A 19,970-nucleotide genomic window follows, 5' to 3' on the forward strand; every position below is an offset into this window, starting at 1 on the left:
TTATTCGCGCGGGGCTGGCTTGAATGGAATTTTTAATTCAAATTTTTAGCAATTTTAATGGGGTTTTTGGTTTTATGGTAAATTTCTTAAATTTTTCAGACTCATTTAATAAGTTTTTAACTGATTTTAACTTTGTATATTGTATATTGTTCTTTGTTGGTTTTATTCTGCCTGTACACTGCCCTGAGTCCTTCGGGAGAAGGGCGGTATAAAAATCAAATAAATAAATAAATAAATAAATAAATCGCAATATTACAAGAGCAAAAAATAGATTCAAGCTAAACGTCAAACCGCTTCAAACTTGATTGCAGAAAATATGACTTCTGTAACAGAGTTGTTAATGCTTGGAACTCACTACCTGACTCCATAGTCTCTACTCAAAATCCCAAAATCTTCAACCAAAAACTGTCTACTATTGACCTCACCCCATTCCTAAGAGGTCTGTAAGGGGCGTGCATAAGAGCACAAAAGTGCCTACCGTTCCTGTCCTATGGTTCCCTTCATTATATCAAATTAATATTATTGATGCATATTTTTACTTATATATTTTCTTCAATACATGTTGTTTTATCTATGACAATTGTTTGTGTATACTGTTGTGCCAAAATAAAAAAAATATTTAAAAAAAATAAAAAAATATTTTAAAAAAAATCTGCAGATTGGCCTTCGCAAGTCGCTTCATATCCTTCCCCACCAGGTCTCCTCGACTTACTTGGAGTTGAGCGGAAGGCAGGTTGACGTCAGCCACCATTTCTGTACAAGGATGCTCGACCTGCAGCCGAGGGTTTAGCTCCAAAAAGTAAAAACTCCCATCCTGGCTGTAAAGATATTCTACCGTCCCGGCACTGACGTAGCCCACCATCTTGGCGAGTTTAACCGCACACTGAAAAAAGAGAGAAAGGGCTACTTTCAAAAGACATATTTTGAACCAAAACAACTTCGTGAGGTCATTGGCTTGGGTAGTCTCTGAGTTCAAGAGAATGGGGCCCCAAGGAACTCAAATAGGTATGGGACAATGGAACTCACCGCAACTCAGAATTACCATTCTGCTTCCCTGCTTATTTTAAGTAGGGTTCATAAAAGCCATCTTGTTCCTATCAACGTTCAAAGTATGGGGGCCCTCTCGGTAAGTAGCAGTAGCAGCACCCTGGCAAACCTATCTAAGCTCAGAAGCTAAGCAGCATCAGGCCTGGTTAGTAGATGGATGGGAGACCACTCAGAAATCTCTAAGCGATAAACTAGATTAGGAGTGTCAAATTCGATTTCATTGAGGGCCGCACGAGAGGTGTTTGACTTCGGGGGCGGGCAGGGTAGGCGTGGCCGGGATAGGTGTGACAAGGGTACGCGTGGCTGGGATGGAAGTGGCCATCTTAACGTCACTCGTATCAGGGGCACTTATGGTGACCAAGTGCTAAGGCAGGGCTTCCCTCAGACCCTCCCTCACTCTCATTATAATCTCTCCTTCCTTCCTGCCTTCCTTCCTTCCTGTGCTGTCCGGCTGCGGTCATGAAGCAATTCATCCAATGTCATTAACAGAGATGTCATGTGATCATAACCTGCAACTTCCTGATGGCTTCCCCAATGAATACAGGTAGTCCTTGACTTACAACAGTTCATTTAGTGACCGTTCAGAGTTACAACAGTGCTGAAAAAGTGACATGGCTATTTTTCACACTTTTTCACAGTTACAACCTTTGCAACTTCCCCATGTTCATGTGATCAAAATTCAGCTGCTTGGTAGCTGGTTCATACTTATGACTGTTGCAGCATCCCGGGGTCTTGTGATCACTTTTTCCAACCTTCTGACAAGCAAAGTCAATGGGGAAACCAGATTCATTTAACAACCAGGTTACTAACTTATCAACTGCCATGATTCAGTTAACAACTGTGGCAAGAAATGTGGTAAAATGGGGCAAAACTCAAATTCTCACTTAACAACATACATTTTGGGCTCAATTGTGGTCATACATCGAGGACTACCTGTATGTCAGAAGCCAGTTGTGGAGATCACAAATGTTCACATGACCACAAGACCCGGCAACCAGGGGTGGATTTCATATATTCTTACCACCAGTTCATCACGCACGAACATGCTTGCTTCACATGTGTGCATGTTCCATGCATGCACTTTGCACTCTCATGCACCTTCCACACATGCGCCCACCTTGAAAATGTGGCTAAATAGGACAGCATTACGCCAAGATGGGGGGGCGGGCCCACCTGCAGTCGCCACCACCAATTCGCCAGAACCGGCTGAATTATCACCTCTGATGACAACCATCACAAATTGGTGCACACATTTAACCTATGGAGGACTTCAACTTCCTCAATTCCCCAGCCAATTTGCTTTAAGATGTGTGGACTTCAACTTCCAGATTTCCCCAACCGGCATGCTGGCTGGAGAATTCTGGGAGTTGAAGTCCACAAATCTTAAAGCCACCAAGATTGAGAAACACTGTCCTAGATTGAATATGTGTTGTTTGTTGTTGTTAGTTGCAAAGTCGTGCCCGACCCATCGCGACCCCATGGACAACGTTCCTCCAGGCCTTCCTGTCCTCTACCATCCTCTGGAGTCCATTTAAACTCATGCTGACTGCTTCAGTGACTCCATCCAGCACCTCGTTCTCTGTCATCCCCTTCTTCTTTTGCCCTCAATCTTTCCCAGCATTAGGCTCTTCTCCAGGGAGTCCTTCCTTCTCATTAGGTGGCCAAAGTATTTCAGTTTCATCTTCAGGATCTGCCCTTCTAAAGAGCAGTCAGGGTTGATCTCCTCTAGGACTGACTTGTTTGTTCGCCTTGCAGTCCAAGGGACTCACAGGAGTCTTCTCCAGCACCAGAGTTCAAAGGCCTCAATTCTTTGGCACTCAGCCTTCCTTATGGTCCAACTTTCACAGCCATCCATTGCAACTGGGAAAACCATAGTCTTGACTATACGCACTTTTGTTGGCAGGGTGATGTCTCTGCTTTTTGTACGCTGTCTAGATTTGCCATGGCTTTCCCCCCCCAGGAGCAAGCGTCTTTTAGTTTCTTGGCTGCAGTCCACATATGCGGTGATCTTGGAGCCCAGGGAAATAAAATCTGTCACTGCCTAGTTGTCAGGAATTGAGAGGGCCGGATGCCATGATCTTAGCTTTCTTAATGATGTGTTGTTTATTCATGCACAAACTTCTCTAAGTACCTACATAAAATTAGGGAGCTAATCAGAATCATACCGGACTGAAGATCAGTTGTGTTCTTCACACACAGTTAATCGGGTTACTGAGTTAATCCATTTTTGGTGCAATATTCTGAACCTTAAATGAACCAGAGGCTTAACCTAGATAAGAGACTAAGTTACTCCCACTCACAAAACCAAAGTAAGACAAATACAGAACCAGCTCGGCATGTTGTATGAATGCCTCTGCCAAATATTTCCCTGACCTATTTAAATGTGCTGTGTGAGTGCAGTATTGTGGGTTTCTCAAAATCCTCTTCTTTTTTTCAATCATATTTCAAAGATGTTCCGCTGAGCATAACATAGATCCTAAAGGCAACATGGGCAACATGTACATTGGCACTCTTCTTCTTCTTCTTCTTCTTCTTCTTCTTCTTCTTCTTCTTCTTCTTCTTCTTCTTCTTCTTCTTCTTCTTCTTCTTCTTCTTCTTCTTCTTCTTCTTCTTCTTCTTCTTCTTCTTCTTCTTCTTCTTCTTCTTATTATTATTATTATTATTATTATTATTATTATTATTATTATTATTATTTAGATTTTTATACCACCCTTCTCCCAAAGGACTCAGGGCGGTGTACAGCCAAAATAAAAACAGTAACAAAATACAATTAAAATAAACAATTAAAAAACTTATTATAAAATTGGCCAAAATTTAAAACATATTAAAATTAATTTAAAATTTCAAAATATTAATAAAACCCCAATTTAAAATCAAAACTACTATGCCAGTCCCGCTTGAATAAATAAGTGTGTTTTTAGCTCACGACGGAAGGTCCGAAGATCAGGCACTTGACGTAGGCCAGGGGGAAGTTCATTCCAGAGCGTCGATGCTCCCACAGAGAAGGCCCTACTCCTGGGGGCCGCCAGCCGACACTGTTTGGCGGACGGCACCCTGAGAAGACTCTCTCTGTGAGAGCGTACGGGTCGGTGGGAGGCATAGGGTAACAGCAGGCGGTCTCGTAAGTACCCGGGTCCTAAGCCATGGAGCGCTTTAAAGGTGGTAATCAGAATCTTGAAGCGCACCCGAAAGACCACAGGAAGCCAGTGCAGATTACGGAGCAGTGATGTTACGTGGGAGCCACGAGCGGCTCCCGTTACTACTCGCGCAGCCGCATTCTGGACTAACTGCAGCCTCCGGGTGCACCTCAAGGGCAGCCCCATGTAGAGAGCATTGCAATAATCCAACCGAGACGTAACCAGAGCGTGAGTGACTGTGCATAAGGCATCCCGGTCAAGGAAGGGACGCAACTGGCGAACCAAGCGGACTTGGTAAAAGGCCCTCCTGGAGACGACCGCCAGATGTTCATCAAAAGACAGCCGTCCATCCAGGAGGACGCCCAAGTTGCGAACCACCTCCTTTGGGCCACTAACTTACACACATATTCCCTCTAAGTTTCATTTATACAATACAGTTTGTCCTCGATTTCCGACAAAAATTGAGGCCAAAATTTCTGTTGCTACGAGAGACGGTTGTTAAATGAGTTTTGCCCCATTTTACAACCTTTCTCGCCACCGTTGTTAAGTGAATCACTGCAGTTGTTAAAGTTAGAAAGACAGTCGTTAAGTGAATCTGCCTTCCCCATCGAGTTGGCTTATCAGAAGGTTCCAAACAGGGATCACATGACCCCAGGGCACTGCAACCGTCATAAGTAGGAGTCAGTTGCCAAATGTCTGCATTTTGATCATGTGACCATGGGGAAATGCTGCAGTGGTTGTAAGTATGAAAAATGGTCATAAATTACTTTTTTCAGTGCTGTTGTAATTCTGAATGGTAACTAAATGGAATAGGAATACGGGTAAGGGTAGGGGTAGAGGTAGGGTAAGATAGAATAGAATAGAATAGAATAGAATAGAATAGAATAGAATAGAATAGAATAGAATAGAATAGAATAGAATAGAATAGAATAGAATAGAATAGAATAGAATAGAATAGAATAGAATATTTATTTATTTATTTATTTTATTCGATTTTTATACCGCCCTTCTCCCGAAGGACTCAGGGCGGTATAAATAGAATAGAATAGAATAGAATAGAATATGAATACTATACTATACTATACTATACTATACTATACTATACTATACTATACTATACTATACTATACTATACTATACTACACTATAGACTAGACTAGACTAGACTTGACTAGACTAGACTAGGGGTCTCCAACCTTGGCAACTTTAAGCAAAGCTGGCTGAGGAATTCTGGGAGTTGAAGTCCTCTAGGCTTAAAGTTGCCAAGGTTGGAGACCCTGGAATAGAATAGAATAGAATAGAATAGAATAGAATAGAATAGAATAGAATAGAATAGAATAGAATAGAATAGAATAGAATAGAATAGAATAGAGGAATGGAATGGAATGGAATGGAATGGAATGGAATGGAATGGAATAAGAATAGAATAGAATAGAATAGAATAGAATAGAATAGAATAGAATAGAATAGAATAGAATAGAATAGAATAGAATTCTTTATTGGCCAAATGTGGTTGGACACACCGAAGAATTTGTCTTTGGTGCATAAGCTCTCAGTGTACATAAAAGCTATAAGTGATAAATCAGTGATGGCGAACCTTTTCGGCACGCGCTCGCTAGCCACGCAACCTGGAAGAGGAGCTGCAAAGAGGACATGCATGGACATGCGCACTCATCCACGCAGCAGGAAATGAATTTCCAGTTCCCAGCACGCGCACCTAGTCTTCTGGTTACTGGTGCGCATGCGCACGCAACAATCAACTGGCCGGCACACATGCCCACACCGGAAAACTTTCACGTTTCCAGCACTGCTGCATGCACGAAGGCCAGATGATCCTCAGGTGCGCATGTGTGCCAAAAAACCAGAAGAGGGACAGGCAACGCCACGCATACCATAGGTTTGCTATGATAAATTATGATCGTGGTATTATAAAAATACCTCATAGTCATCATAAACAAACTGTTGCAAGTCAAGGACTACCTGTAGCAACCACCACCATCTAATTCTGACTCTTCCACCACAAATATGAGGAGTGGGCTACAGCTCTCCCCTCTCAAAGGCCGAAATTCCCACCTACCTGTTCCATATGTTCAAAGACAGCCAACGTCGCAATAGATGCTGGAGCCTCCTCAATAATCTTCTGATGCCGGCGCTGCACGGAACAGTCTCGGCCAAAGAGGGAGATGGCATTGCCATATTGGTCGGCAAGGATCTGGACCTCGAGGTGGCGGGATTGCTTAGCCAGTCGCATCACGAAGATCGGTGAGCCGGGCACCTCAGTTTGTACCTAACAGTCATACACAAGCAGGCAATGACAAAGCAATTTAGTGTATTTGCCAGGTATTTAAAGCCATTTTAAAAAAAGAATCCCAAAGATGCTTTTTTTTTTTGTCTAAATACTGTACTTTTTATTTCTTAAAAAACAACAAGACTTAACAAACACTAACATAAAACATATACTCCTTCTTTATATCAGCTTCGTATTGGTAATTCTCTATTATTTACATTTTCCCCTCTCGTTTAATTATACGTGATCAAGAATCAAGAACACGTGAAGTGTTAATACCACTTTATAATGCCTTGGTAATGGCACACTTGGAATAGTGCATCCAGTTTTGGTCACCACGATGTAAAAAAGATGTTGAGACTCTAGAAAGAGTGCAGAGAAGAGCAACAAAGATGATTAGGGAACTGGAGGCTAAAATATATGAAGAACGGTTGCAGGAACTCAATATGTCTAGTTTAATGAAAAGAAGGACTAGGGGAGACATGATAGCAGTGTTCTGATATCTCAGGGGTTGCCACAAAGAAGAGGGATTCAAACTATTCTCCAAAGCACCTGAGGGTAGAACAAGAAGCAATGGGTGGAAACTAATCAAGGAGAGAAGCAACTTAGAACTAAGGAGAAATTTCCCGACAGTTAGAACAATTAATAAGTGGAACGACTTGCCTGCAGAAGTTGTGAATGCTCCAACACTGGAAATTTTTAAGAAAATGTTGGATAACCATTTGTCGGAAATGGTGTAGGGTTTCCTGCCTGGGCAGGGGGTTGGACTAGAAGACCTCCAAGGTCCCTTCCAACTCTGTTATTATTATTATTATACTTATATTTTTGTTCCATTATCCCTTATTTCTATATATATTCCATCATACCTGTCATTATAACAATACATTTTCTTTCATGCACTACCTTTTTTGTGTGTGACCTTTTCCCCTTTTTCATCATTTACCATTTCTAATTTCTATCCAATTATACAAGTTATTCCATACTAGATAATATTCTGTATCTTCCTTTTCTTTTATCTCCTTTGTTAATTTATCCATCTCAGCACAATCCAGAATTTTGGTTATCATTTCCTCCTCCGATGGTATGTTCTCATTTTTCCAGTTCTGTGCATATGATATTCTTACAGCTGTTATTATTATGTGTAGAATTAGATACCTTATTTCTTTATCGTATTTCCTATTGAGTATTCCCAGAAAAAAAAAAGGTGATTTTTCAAACGGCAACTGGACTTTTTTTATTATTATTATTATTATTTGCATTTATATCCCGCCCTTCTCCGAAGACTCAGGGTGGCTTACACTATGTTAGCAATAGTCTTCATTCTATTTGTATATTTATATACAAAGTCAAATTATTGCCCCCAACAATCTGGGTCCCCATTTTACCTACCTTATAAAGGATGGAAGGCTGAGTCAACCTTGGGCCTGGTGGGACTAGAACCTGCACTAATTGCAAGCAGCTGCTGTTAATAACAGACTGCATTAGCAGTCTGAGCCACAGAGGCCCATTTTCCTTGAAGGTGTTTCACTTCACATCCAAGAAGCTTCTTTGGTTCTGTCTCAATAGTGGAGGATGGTAGCATTTGGGGCAATTGTGACCTGGATGACTGAGAATCTCCATGGGCATTAAAAAAAAATGTTTTTTTTTTCTCCCCCCAGATCATTAGTTCACCCAGTGTAGTGGAGGGAGGAAAGAACGGCCTTGAGGGACAGGAAGAAGAGATTATCAAGAAAATGATCAGATAAAAGAAACTTGAGTCTGGAACGGAATGTAACTCAAGAAAGCATCTCACGCAAGAGCTTTCCTAGCCCTCACAAAGATTTAAGTGGGAGAGAATCTTGCAACATTCTGAGTTGCAAGATTAAAGTTAGCCATTCATGGCAGAGCAGACTGGAAACCAAAGACTAATAATAATAATAACAACAACAACAACAACAACAACAACAACAACAGCAGCAGAGTTGGAAGGGACCTTGGAGGTCTTCTAGTCCAACCCCCCAGGCAGGAAACCCTACACCATTTCAGAGAGATGGTTATCCAACATTTTCTTAAAAAATTTTCAGTGTTGGAGCATTCACAACTTCTGCAAACAAGTTGTTCCACTTATTGATTGTTCTAACTGTCAGGAAATTTCTCCTTAGTTCTAAGTTGCTTCTCTCCTTGATTAGTTTCCAACCATTGCTTCTTGTTCTACCCTCAGGTGCTTTGGAGAATAGCTTGACTCCCTCTTCTTTGTGGCAACCCCTGAGATATTGGAACACAGCTATCATGTCTCCCCTAGTCCTTCTTTTCATTAAACTAGACATATTGAGTTCCGGCAACCGTTCTTCATGTTTTAGCCTCCAGTTCCCTAATCATCTTTGTTGCTCTTCTCTGCACTCTTTCTAGAGTCTCAACATCTTTTTCACATCGTGGCAACCAAAACTGAACGCAATATTCCAAGTGTGACCTTACCAAGGCCTTATAAAGTGGTAGTAACACTTCGCGTAATTACTGCAAATCGTCATTGTGCCTTCTCTCTCCTTCTCTTTATTTTTATGAGAACTAAGGGAGGTTCCCAGAATTCCCCACACTTTCACAATTACCCAGCTAGTATACCTACATTTTATTTATTTATGTATTTATTGTTCACATGGCCATCAACTCCCAGAATTCCCTGCTAGCATACTTTAACCAGTGTGGACCTCATCTCATAGAATTCCCCAGCCAGCAGGCTTTAAGTTGTGCAGACCCCCAGCTCCCAGAATTCCCCAGTCAGCATGATGGCTGGGGAATTCTGGGACTTCCACACATCTTAAAACAGCCAAGATTGGGAAGCATTGGGCTAGGAGCTGACAATACCTAGTAGATCAGGGCTGGAATGGTACCTATGGCCCTTTTATGACTTGTGGATTTCAACTCCCAGAATTCCCCAGTTAGCATGGTGGCTGGCTCATGAATTCTGGGAGTTGAAGTCCACATGTCATAAAGGGGCCACCGTTTCCCACCTCTGTAATAGAACCATTGGGCTTCAGATTGACTTTTTGAACCAAGCAATCATTTCTAATCTGGAGATTCTAAGATTTGGAATTTCAAGACATTTCGCCAGACGGAGGAAATACGCCCTAGAAGAAACATACCTGTCTAAAAAGATTGGGAAAATCATCGGCATTGTTTACTTTCCGGATTCCTTTCCCTCCTCCTCCTTCAGAGGCTTTGATCATGACCGGATAACCAATAGCTTCGGCAGCCTGAACGCAAGGTAAGCCACAAAAGAATGAGATTTATTACAGATTGGTAATTGTCCTTAAGTTTCTGGATAGGTAGAAAAAAAAGAGCCTCACCCCCATCACACTTGTGTTGTGGTCCATCAGCAGCCTACGGAGCTGGCAACGGAGTCGGACAGCGATGAGGCTGAGGTGAGGCCAGGGCCATCGGGAAGTGAGGTGCGGACTCCACAGCCTCCAGAGACTGATAGTAGTGAGGCAGAGGAACAGGAGGAGCCTGTTCCTAATGCACGCATGAGAAGAGCTGCCAGAAGGCAAGAGCAGCTCAAGCAGAGAGGACGACTCGGGAGTATGGCCAAGAGATGATTGGCCCCTCCCATAAGGCTTAAAACAGACCAGCACCGGCATTCGGAGCTCCCATGTAACACCTATCCTGCGCAGACTGCACTGGCTGCCTGTTGTCTTCCGGGTGCGCTTCAAGGTGTTAGTTACTACCTTTAAAGCGCTCCATGGCTTAGGACCGGGATACCTACGGGACCGTCTACTGCCAACGTCTATCTCCCAAAAACCGGTGCGCTCTCACAGAGAGGGGCTTCTCAGGGTGCCATCAGCCAAGCAATGTTGGCTGGCGGCCTCCAGGGGGAGGGCCTTCTCTGTGGGGGCTCCTACCCTATGGAACGAGCTTCCCCCTGGACTCCGACAAATACCTGACCTTAGGACCTTCCGCCGCGAACTTAAAACCTACTTATTTCGTCTTGCTGGACTCGCTTAAATTTTATATTATTAAATTGATTTATGGGTTTTAAATTTTTTAGTAAATTTTAGAGGGAATATTTTTATCTATAAGTAGCCAAATTAAATAGGTTTTTTAAGGGTTGTTTTTAGTTTTGTATTGTTGTTTTCTTTCTGTATTTTATTTGTGGCTGTACACCGCCCTGAGTCCTTTGGGAGAAGGGCGGTCTATAAATAAAATTATTATTATTATTATTATTATTATTTGAGCTTTGCCAGAAAACAACGTTGTAGCTGCGTCTTCTGCTTCGTCTTCTGCTTCGTGTACATCTTTGTTTTTGTGGCTTCTGGACTTTTGTCAGGAAGGGCCTTTGGCAGTTTGCCTAATTGGACTAAGGTTTGTGAGATAACTGAGGAATTTGTGTTGGGAGGCATTTGTTTTACCTTGAGTTGAAGGACGCTGGGGATGAAGAAATTCCCAGCTGTTCGAATAAAGTTTGTTTTTCCACGGACTAAGTTTATTACTACCTACTTGGGCCTGGGTCACAACAACTTGCTCCAAAATTCAGCAAAGCCAACGAAGCAAGGCCCTAAAATTTAGGGGTCTTCCATCTTTAATCTTGGATCGACTTCTCCACTTAAGAGGGGTATATATTCTGGGGTTGCTCTTGGATTGACTCCTATTTGAAGGGCAGGAGGCCCCTCTGGCCAAGCATACCTTTGCACAGCTGCCCCTTCCTGAATCCTCCAAGACAATCACTCAATGCCTTTTTCATCTCATGACTTGACTACTGCACTGCAAGCTACATGGGGCTGCCCTTGAAGATACTCAGAAGCTTCAACTGGTCCAGAATGCAGTAGACTGGTCAGCGGTAGGCTTGCCTCAATTGGTTACCACCTTTAAAGCGCTCCATGGCTTAGGACCGGGATATTTACGGGACCGTCTACTGCCATCTTGTACCTCCCATCGACCTGTGCGTTCTCACAGAGAGGGACTCCTTAGGGTGCCGTCAGCCAAGCAATGTTGACTGGCGGCCCCCAGGGGGAGGGCCTTCTCTGTGGGGGCTCCTACCCTGTGGAACGAACTTCCCCCTGGACTTCGACAACTACCTGACCTTCGGACCTTTCGCCGCGAACTTAAGACTTATCTATTCCGTCTCGCAGGACTGGCTTGAATTTTAATTTTTTAGTTGATTTTATGGGTTTTAATTTTTATAAATTTTATAGGGTTTGATTGTATTTTAAAAATTGGGCCAAATTTAATAAGTTTTTTAATGTCTGTTTTTAGTATTGTATGTGTTTTCACTGTATTTTATCTTGGCTGTAAACCGCCCTGAGTCCTTCGGGAGAAGGGCGGTATACAAATTAAAATAATATTATTATTATTATTATTATTATTATTATTATTATTATTATTATTATTATTATTATTATTATTATTATTATTATTATTATTATTTTATTTTTTATTTTATTTTACATTTATATCCCGCCCTTCTCCGAAGACTCAAGGAGGCTTACATTGTGTAAGGCAATAGTCTCATTCTATTTGTATATTTATATACAAAGTCAACTTATTGCCCCTCCAACAACCTTATAAAGAATGGAAGGCTGAGTCAACCTTGGGCCTGGTGGGACTAGAACCTGCAGTAATTGCAGGCAGCTGTGTTTAATAACAGGCTTCTTACAGCCTGAGCCACACCGCGGCCCTTATTATTATTATTATTAATACATCTTTGTGATGGTTCTTACTTCGCAAGCCCCACTGGTTACCAGTACAGGTAGTCCTCGACTTACAACCATTCCCTTAGCGACCGTCTGAAGTTACAACAGCACTGGCAAAAGTGATTTATGACCATTTTTCACACCTGATGACCACTGTAGCATTCCCCCCCCCCCCCGGGTCACATAATTTACATTCAGATGCTTGACAAGTGATTCGCATTTAAGACGGTTGCAGTGTCCCAGGGTCGTGTGATCCCCTTTTGTGACTCTCTGAAAAGTCAAGTCAATGGGGAAGGCGGGTTCACTTAACAACAGGGTTACTAAGTTAACAACCGCAGTGATTTACTTAACAAATAGGGCAGTAAAAGTCGTAAATGGGGCAAAACTCACTTAACGAATTTCTCATTTAGCAACAGAATTTTTGGGATCAGTTGGGGTCATAAGTTGAGGACTACCTGTATACTTCTGCTACAATTCAAGATGTTGGCTACTACCTATTCAGATAGTCCAAGGGTCTGCAAACTTGGCTCTTTTAAGAGTTGTGGACTTCAACTCCCAGAGTTCTGGGAGTTGAAGTCCACAAGTCTTAAAAGAGCCAAGTTTGCAGACCCCTAAGATAATCCACACATCTTCAAACATCTTGAAACTGCCAAGGTTGAGAAACAGTGTTCGAATAAATACACAACTCCTTCTGCGTTTAGCACTAAGCTCCAGAGCTTGAGATACAAAAGTAGGACACTGTATTCATGGCTGAAAGTTTAGCTCTATGGATAAGATAGTTCGGCGGCCATGCTTACCTTCAAGCCATGATCCACATCCGTTACACAGCCCTTCTCGTATAGTTCCTGGGGAACGTTCAAGATCCGCTTTTGAAACTCGTTTTCTTGCCAATCTACCTGGATTCCTGAAACCCAGAAGATTTGAGATGATCCACACTCGCGGGTGTTCTAAATTTAATTTATTTCCCATTGAACTCAAAAGGAACATTTGAGGGGGTTCTTGGTGCTCTCTGAACTTGCTTGTTGTCTTGCAAACGTTTCATTACCCAAACCAGGTTAGATCATCAGTGCTAGTGAGGAGTGGGATTTATAATAATATAATAATAACCGAGTTTTAAGGGATCTTGGAGGTCTTCTAGTCCAACCCCCTGCCCAGGCAGGAAACCCTACACCATTTCAGACAAATGGTTATCCAACATTTTCTTAAAAATTTTCAGTGTTGGAGCATTCACAACTTCTGCAGGCAAGTTGTTCCACTGATTAATTGTTCTAACTGTTAGGAAATTCCTCCTTAGTTCTAAGTCGCTTCTCTCCTTGATTAGTTTCCACCCATTGCTTCTTGTTCTACTCTCAGGTGCTTTGGAGAATAGCTTGACTCTCTCTTCTTTGTGGCAGCCCCTGAGATATTATAACACTGCTATCGTGTCTCCCCTAGTCCTTCTTTTCATTAAACTAGACATACCCAGTTCCTGCAACCGTTCTTCATATGGTTTAGCCTCCAGTCCCCTAATCATCTTCGTTGCTCTTCTCTGCATTCTTTCTAGAGTCTCAACATCTTTTTTACATTGTGGCGACCAAAACTGAATGTAATATTCCAAGTGTGGCCTTACCATTTGCTCTCAGTTTATATGCTATTGGGTGCCCTGTAAAGGATGGTGGATGTGGTCTTAGAGGCTATTTGGTCGGGCTGTTTACTGTTGGCTTGTCTGGCAATTGCTGGTTTAATGTTAACCTTGGAGTTAATCTATGCCGGGTGTCGGCTACCCGCAGCTCTGGAGCCGCATGCGGCTCTTTTGTCCACCTGCTGTGGCTTCCTGTCGGCTCAATCCATCACTGGCTGGCCCTGCCCCTCACCCTCCCCTTTGAGTAACTTCTCGCCTGGCCTGAGAGAGAGAGGGTGATGAGACAGAGAGAGAGAAAAACAGAGAGAGAGAGAGAGACAGAGAGAGAGAGAGAGAAAGAGAGAGAGATACCTGTTTCCCACAGAAAACACTGAGAGCCACAAAACCTGGGTAGGCATGGGGGGGCGGGGTCATGTGACTGGGTGGGAGTGAATGACAGCAAGTTGGCCACACCCACCCAGGTTTTGTGGCTCCCGGCGTTTTCTTTTCTGTGGGAAACGGGTCCAAATGGCTCTTTGAGTGTTTAAGGTTACAGACCCCTGATCTATGCTCATCTGGGTGCTGATTGCTGGTAGGGAGATGGGGAAGAAACAAAAAGACCCAAACCAGCCACTAGAAGATAAACTAAGAGCAAATCCCGCTCCTTACTAGCACTGACGATATTATCTTGTCTGGTAATAAAATGTCTGCAAGAAAACAATCAAGCTCAGAGAGCACCAAGGGCCCCTCATTTCAATCCTGAGCTACAAATATTCTCCTTTAAAGGAACATTTCCTAATTGGTTATGACACACAAAAACCATTACCCAATCACAACCGGGACATTTAAATTGACTTAACGTGTTTTATCTATGTTGGGTAAAAAGGACTTTCTGATAAACTGTTTGGGATAAGGAAGGAAAAAATTTGGGAAGGACCATCCTGATTGAATTGGCAACACTGGTAATCTTCCACTTACAACTGTTTGTTGAATGACCGTTTCGGAGTTATAATGTCACTGAAAAAGGTGACCTAGGACCAGGGGTTGACATCAACTTACCTTCCCTACCGGTTCGGAAGTACATGCACTGCATGCGCGCGGACCCTCTGTGCATGTGCAAACCCTTCTGCCCATGAGCAGAGGGTAAAAAGCAGGTTTCAACCAGGAAGTGACAACAACCGGGTGGGTGGGCAGAGTCTTGCGCTGCCATCGCTACCGGTTCTCTGAACCACCCGCCGCCATTGCTACCGGTTCGGCTGAACCGGTCCGAACCGGTAGCATGTCACCCTCTGCCTAGGACTGTTTTTCACACTTTTTTTTTTTTTTTACATTTATATCCCGCCCTTCTCCGAAGACTCAGGGCGGCTTACAGTGTGTAAGGCAATAGTCTCATTCTATTTGTATATTTACAAAGTCAACTTATTGCCCCCCCAACAATCTGAGTCCTCATTTTACCTACCTTATAAAGGATGGAAGGCTGAGTCAACCTTGGACCTGGTGGGACTAGAACCTGCAGTAATTGCAGGCAGCTGTGTTTTAATAACAGGCTTCTTACAGCCTGAGCTACACCACGGCCCTTACAGCATTCCCCACGGTTGTGTGATCAAAATCCAGATGCTTGGCAACTGACTCACATTTATGACAGCTGCAGGGCCCCAGGGTCATGCGATCCCCTTTTGCGACCTTCTGACAAGCAAAGTCAATGGGGAAGGCAGATTCACTTAACAACCGGGTTACTAACTGAACCACTGCAGTCTTCCTCTTAACCGCTGTGGCAAGAAGGGTCGTAAAATAGGGGGCAAAACTCACTTAACAAATGTTTCGCTTAGTAAGAGAAACGTTGGGCTCAGTGATGGTCGTTAAGTCGAGGACGACCTGCATTTAAAAAGGGAGGGAAGAGCCTTAAGCTAAACACTCCATTTCAGTCAATCCGATCCACTCCGCAAAGCGACAAAATCAGAAGCCATTCTGCCAGTTGTCTCCCCCAGAAATAATTTTCTCCCCAGTGTCTTCCAAACTATTTCTAAATGCAGCTATTGCATGGCAGAAAGGGATTGCAATACACTCCTCACCCTATTCGGATTCTTTCCTAATTAGTTGCAAAATCAGGTCACCAGATTTCAAAAGCCACCGCTTGGCACGAGTTCATTATCTGGATATAAATTTTGTCACCAGCATTTGAACTTTATGGAGTCATTTGTGTGGCTGTGAGCCAAAACTAAAGAAACTTAAAAAAAAAAAAGAGCGAGCAGGGGAAATGGGTTACATCTACAGTTAGAGAATTTTCTCTCCAGGCAGAAAAGAGCCAATTGGTTCCTATCTCAGAAGTCTAGAATGAACCAAAATCCATACGGACCAAATCTTGTTGCCTTGAATGGAAGTTACCATATTTTTCAGAGTATAAGATGCACCTTTTTCCCCCAAAAAAGAGGGTGAAAATCTGAGTGCGTCTTATACTCCGAATGTAGCCCTGCCCAGTTTCTCAAACGGAGGTTTCAGAGGCTGAAAAAAGCATCAGAAACGAAGCTTCAGAAAAAAAGCTTCAGAAAAGAAGCCCCCCAATAGAGCTTCAGAAAAAAAGCCCCCAAACAGAGCTTCAGAGGCTTTTTTCCTGAAGCTGTTTCGGAGGCTTTCAGAGGTAGAAAAAAGTTTTTTTTTCTGAGTTTCAGAGGCAGAAATAAAAAGCAAAAAAAAGCAAGGCACAGAGCTCACAACCAAGGAACTTGTTGCTAAAATTCACCTCTGGGAACAGCCGATTGGGGGTATTCTGGGAGGTTGATCCACCTGCCAATCAGCTTTTTTCTTATTTTCCTCCCCAAAAACTAAGGTGCGTCTTATACTCCAATGCGTCTTATACTCCAAAAAATATGGTATCTCTAAGAGCTACCATCCAGCCAATTTAGCCACTATTGAAAAGTTAAGCAGGATCAAATCTTGATAGAAGAGAATATTTGTAGTGGAGGATTGAACTATGGGGACCTTGGTGCTCTCTGAGTTTGGTGGTTTCCTTGCAGACGTTTCATTACCAAACTAAGTAACATCATCAGTGCTAGAAGGGAGTGAGATTTGCTCTCAGCAGTATGTCTCAGATCTCCTGACATTGCAAAGCTTCTCTTTTTCTAGGCTTGGGCTAGATTTCCAGAAATGACTCTCACTTCCTAGATGAGAATAAACCAGGACCAACTAAAGATTCTCCCATGGAATAACAGAGTTGGAAGTAACCTTAGAGGTCTTCTAGTCCAACCCCCTGCCCAAACAGGAAGCCCTATACCATGTCAGATAAATGGTTGTCCAATCTCTTCTTAAAAACCTCTCAAATTACAGTATCATTGTTGTGTCTGCGCCCCCGAGCGGGGCCCCCTGCCAGAAAGTGACTCAGCAAGTGAGGGGGAAGAGCCATCAGGACTTACCTCAGGAGCACCGGCTTCCCTGGCTCAGCTCCAGGAGCCAGAGGCAGGCCAGGTGGAGGAGATAACGAGGCCTCCGTCCCCTGACTCTCCCCACCCCAAGGCCACGCCTTCAGACCCGGCTGAAGGCAACCAGGCCTGGCTAGATCCCAGGTTTCGGAGATACGAGAGGCGGCTACAACAAAGGAAGGGGTGGGGCAGGCCTAGAGAGTGCTGAGTCACGGAGCCACACCCCACAGAGTATAAAAGCAGCCCTGGCTGCTCTTCTGCTCCGTGACAAGCAAAAATTGAGCTGAACTATTTGACTCGTGGAGAGTTGAGCTGAACATTCAGCCTGGATTGCTGACAACCTGGTTGCCCGGCAACCCCAAGATAAGGGAGACTTTGGCAGGCAGCTGCAGATTCCCTGCCAGGACTGATAGCAGCCGTGAACTCAATTACTGGCTCGTTTAGCCAGCTCGCGTGGCTAAGGCCGAGAGGGGACAGAACAATCATATAGAGTACTGCGGCTGTTATTATTTGATTGTTTGACATTTATACTTGCAATTTTCTATCGGCTTTCTTTTGTTAAACTAAGACAAGCATGTTTTATTATATAATAGTACAGGTAGTCCTCAACTTACAACAGTTCATTTACTGACCATTCAAAGTTACAACGGCATTGAAAAATGTGACTTATGACCAGTTTTCACCGATACAACCTTTGCAGCATCCTCCGTGATCCTGTGATCAAAATTCAGATGATTGGTGTCTGGTTCATATTTATGACCGTTGCTGTGTCCTACCTTTTGCAGCCTTCTCACAAGCAAAATTGGGGAAGCCAGATGCGCTTAACAACCTGCTTACCAACTTATCAACTGCAGCGATTCATTTAACAACGGTGGCAAGAAAAGTCATAAAATGGGGCAAAACTCACTTAACAACAGAAAATTTTGGGCTCAATAGTGGTGGTAAATTGAGAGCTACCCGTATCTGTATCGAAGGGAGCTGGAAGTAATCCTTTTTAGTTTTGGTGTTTGGTGTTTTTATACCCCTTTCTAAATTTTCCTCATCCACCACTTTCCTCTAAGCGCTGAGGACGTTGCCTAGTTCGGTAATGAAACGTTTGCTAGAAAACCACCAAGCTCAGATAGCACCAAAAGTAACCCAGGGTCAAATCTGCTTACTATCCCATATCATTTCTCAGGGTTTGTTTTAAACGACATTGCCATATGGAGGTAGTTGGTCCACAGACCCTAAACACATCTTACCGCTGCCACTCCAGGGAAGGGTAGGGATACCCGCAGTTTGCGCCACTATAGAAGAGGCAATTTTATCTCCTAATGCCCACATCGCTTGGCTTGGGGGACCTAGAAAAAATAAAAAAATTAATTAAGGTTCAGCAGCAAAATCAAAACTGTTCTTTTCATTTAATAGCACTGATTTACTGAATGCCACATGGCTTGTCATGTCCATCTCAGCTGTGTTAATTGCTTTCCTAGATATTCCACCTACAGCCACCGTTGTTGGGGAAAGTGATTTGTTCCTCATTTTGTTCTATTTCTTCAGGATTTTCTTCTCAAGCTGCGTGTCAGTTTTGGAAGGCAATTTTTACCTCATGTTACCTCATGCCTCCCACCGACCCGTACGCTCTCACAGAGAGGGCCTTCTCAGGGTGCCGTCTGCCAAACAATGTCGGCTGGCGGCCCCCAGGGGCAGGGCCTTCTCTGTTGGAGCTCCTACGCTTTGGAACGAACTTCGCCCTGGCCTACGCCAAGTGCCTGACCTTCGGACCTTTTGCCGTGAGCTGAAAACACACTTATTTATTCAAGCGGGACTGGCTTAACAGTTTTAATAGTTTTATTAAATTTTAATTGGGGTTTTATTATTTTAAGGTTTTAAATTTTAAATTTTTAATGTCGGCCATTTTTGTAATACGTTTTGTTTTAAATTTTTTGTTTTAATTGTATATCTATTGGGTTTTTTATCTTTTGGCTGTACACCGCCCTGAGTCCTTCGGGAGAAGGGCGGTATAAAAATCTAATAAAATAAATAATAAATAAAATAAATAAATTTTTCCTGGAATCCATCTCTCTGGACCAAATGCCTAGGCTTTGCATCGTCTCTGCAGCTTCAAGGCCTCGTACCACGCCTTCAGAAGGAGAATACTGGGTCTCAATAAACCTTCTAGTATGTGCTCCCATGGCTCCCTCTGCAATCTCCTCTCTCTCTTCCATCTTCACTGAGTCTTCACACCACCCAAGCTTTAGGTTGGTACTGGGGCTCAGCACCCCATTCAGGCCCCTTTCGGGGTGCTGCATATTTATTTAAGGGTTTGGGGTTAATGTCAGGGTTCCAAGGAACACCCCCATCGAAATAAAGCTCCGAGGCTTGAGGTTCCTCAAAGTTCCAATTTATTAGTGATGTCATGTTGGCACAGCTGGGAAAATCTGAAACTGAAAGCTTCCAGGCTTTCCACACCCAGCTGACAGTTCACAGCCCTGCCCCACACCCACAAGTTCATCACATTGTCCAATCAACTCTTCACACTCAACTGGATACAGTCTTCAGGCAGTCTCCCTCAGACGCAGGATGTCCTTGAATACGGAATGTTGTTATGACTAACTTTCTATCGCTCCAACAACAACCGCCTCCCAACTTCCCCAGCTAAAATATGTGGCAGTTAAGAAGCAAAAAAAAAATTGCCTTCCAAAACTGACAGGCACCTTTTCTTTTTTTTTTCAACACTCCTGTGCTTATATATATATATATATATATATATATATATATATATATATATATATATATATATATATATATATATATATATATATATATATATATATATAT

General features: G+C 43.0%; 1 protein-coding gene across 7 annotated transcripts in view; it reads right to left on the reverse strand.

The window, feature by feature from the left end:
- ACACA (acetyl-CoA carboxylase alpha) overlaps positions 1-19,970 on the reverse strand; it is a 334,336-nt gene that overhangs the window by 247,523 nt on the left and 66,843 nt on the right. For all 7 annotated transcript variants that reach the window (XM_058164168.1, XM_058164167.1, XM_058164172.1 and 4 more), the window contains 5 exons: positions 18,392-18,490; positions 12,932-13,038; positions 9,591-9,701; positions 6,262-6,471; positions 713-883 (listed from right to left, as the gene is read on the reverse strand). In XM_058164168.1, coding sequence (XP_058020151.1) covers positions 713-883; positions 6,262-6,471; positions 9,591-9,701; positions 12,932-13,038; positions 18,392-18,490 — 698 coding nt within the window. The remainder of the gene's footprint in view (positions 1-712; positions 884-6,261; positions 6,472-9,590; positions 9,702-12,931; positions 13,039-18,391; positions 18,491-19,970) is intronic.

The sequence above is a fragment of the Ahaetulla prasina genome, chromosome 1 (assembly GCF_028640845.1).
Source record: "Ahaetulla prasina isolate Xishuangbanna chromosome 1, ASM2864084v1, whole genome shotgun sequence".
In the NCBI taxonomy this organism is placed as follows: domain Eukaryota; kingdom Metazoa; phylum Chordata; class Lepidosauria; order Squamata; family Colubridae; genus Ahaetulla; species Ahaetulla prasina.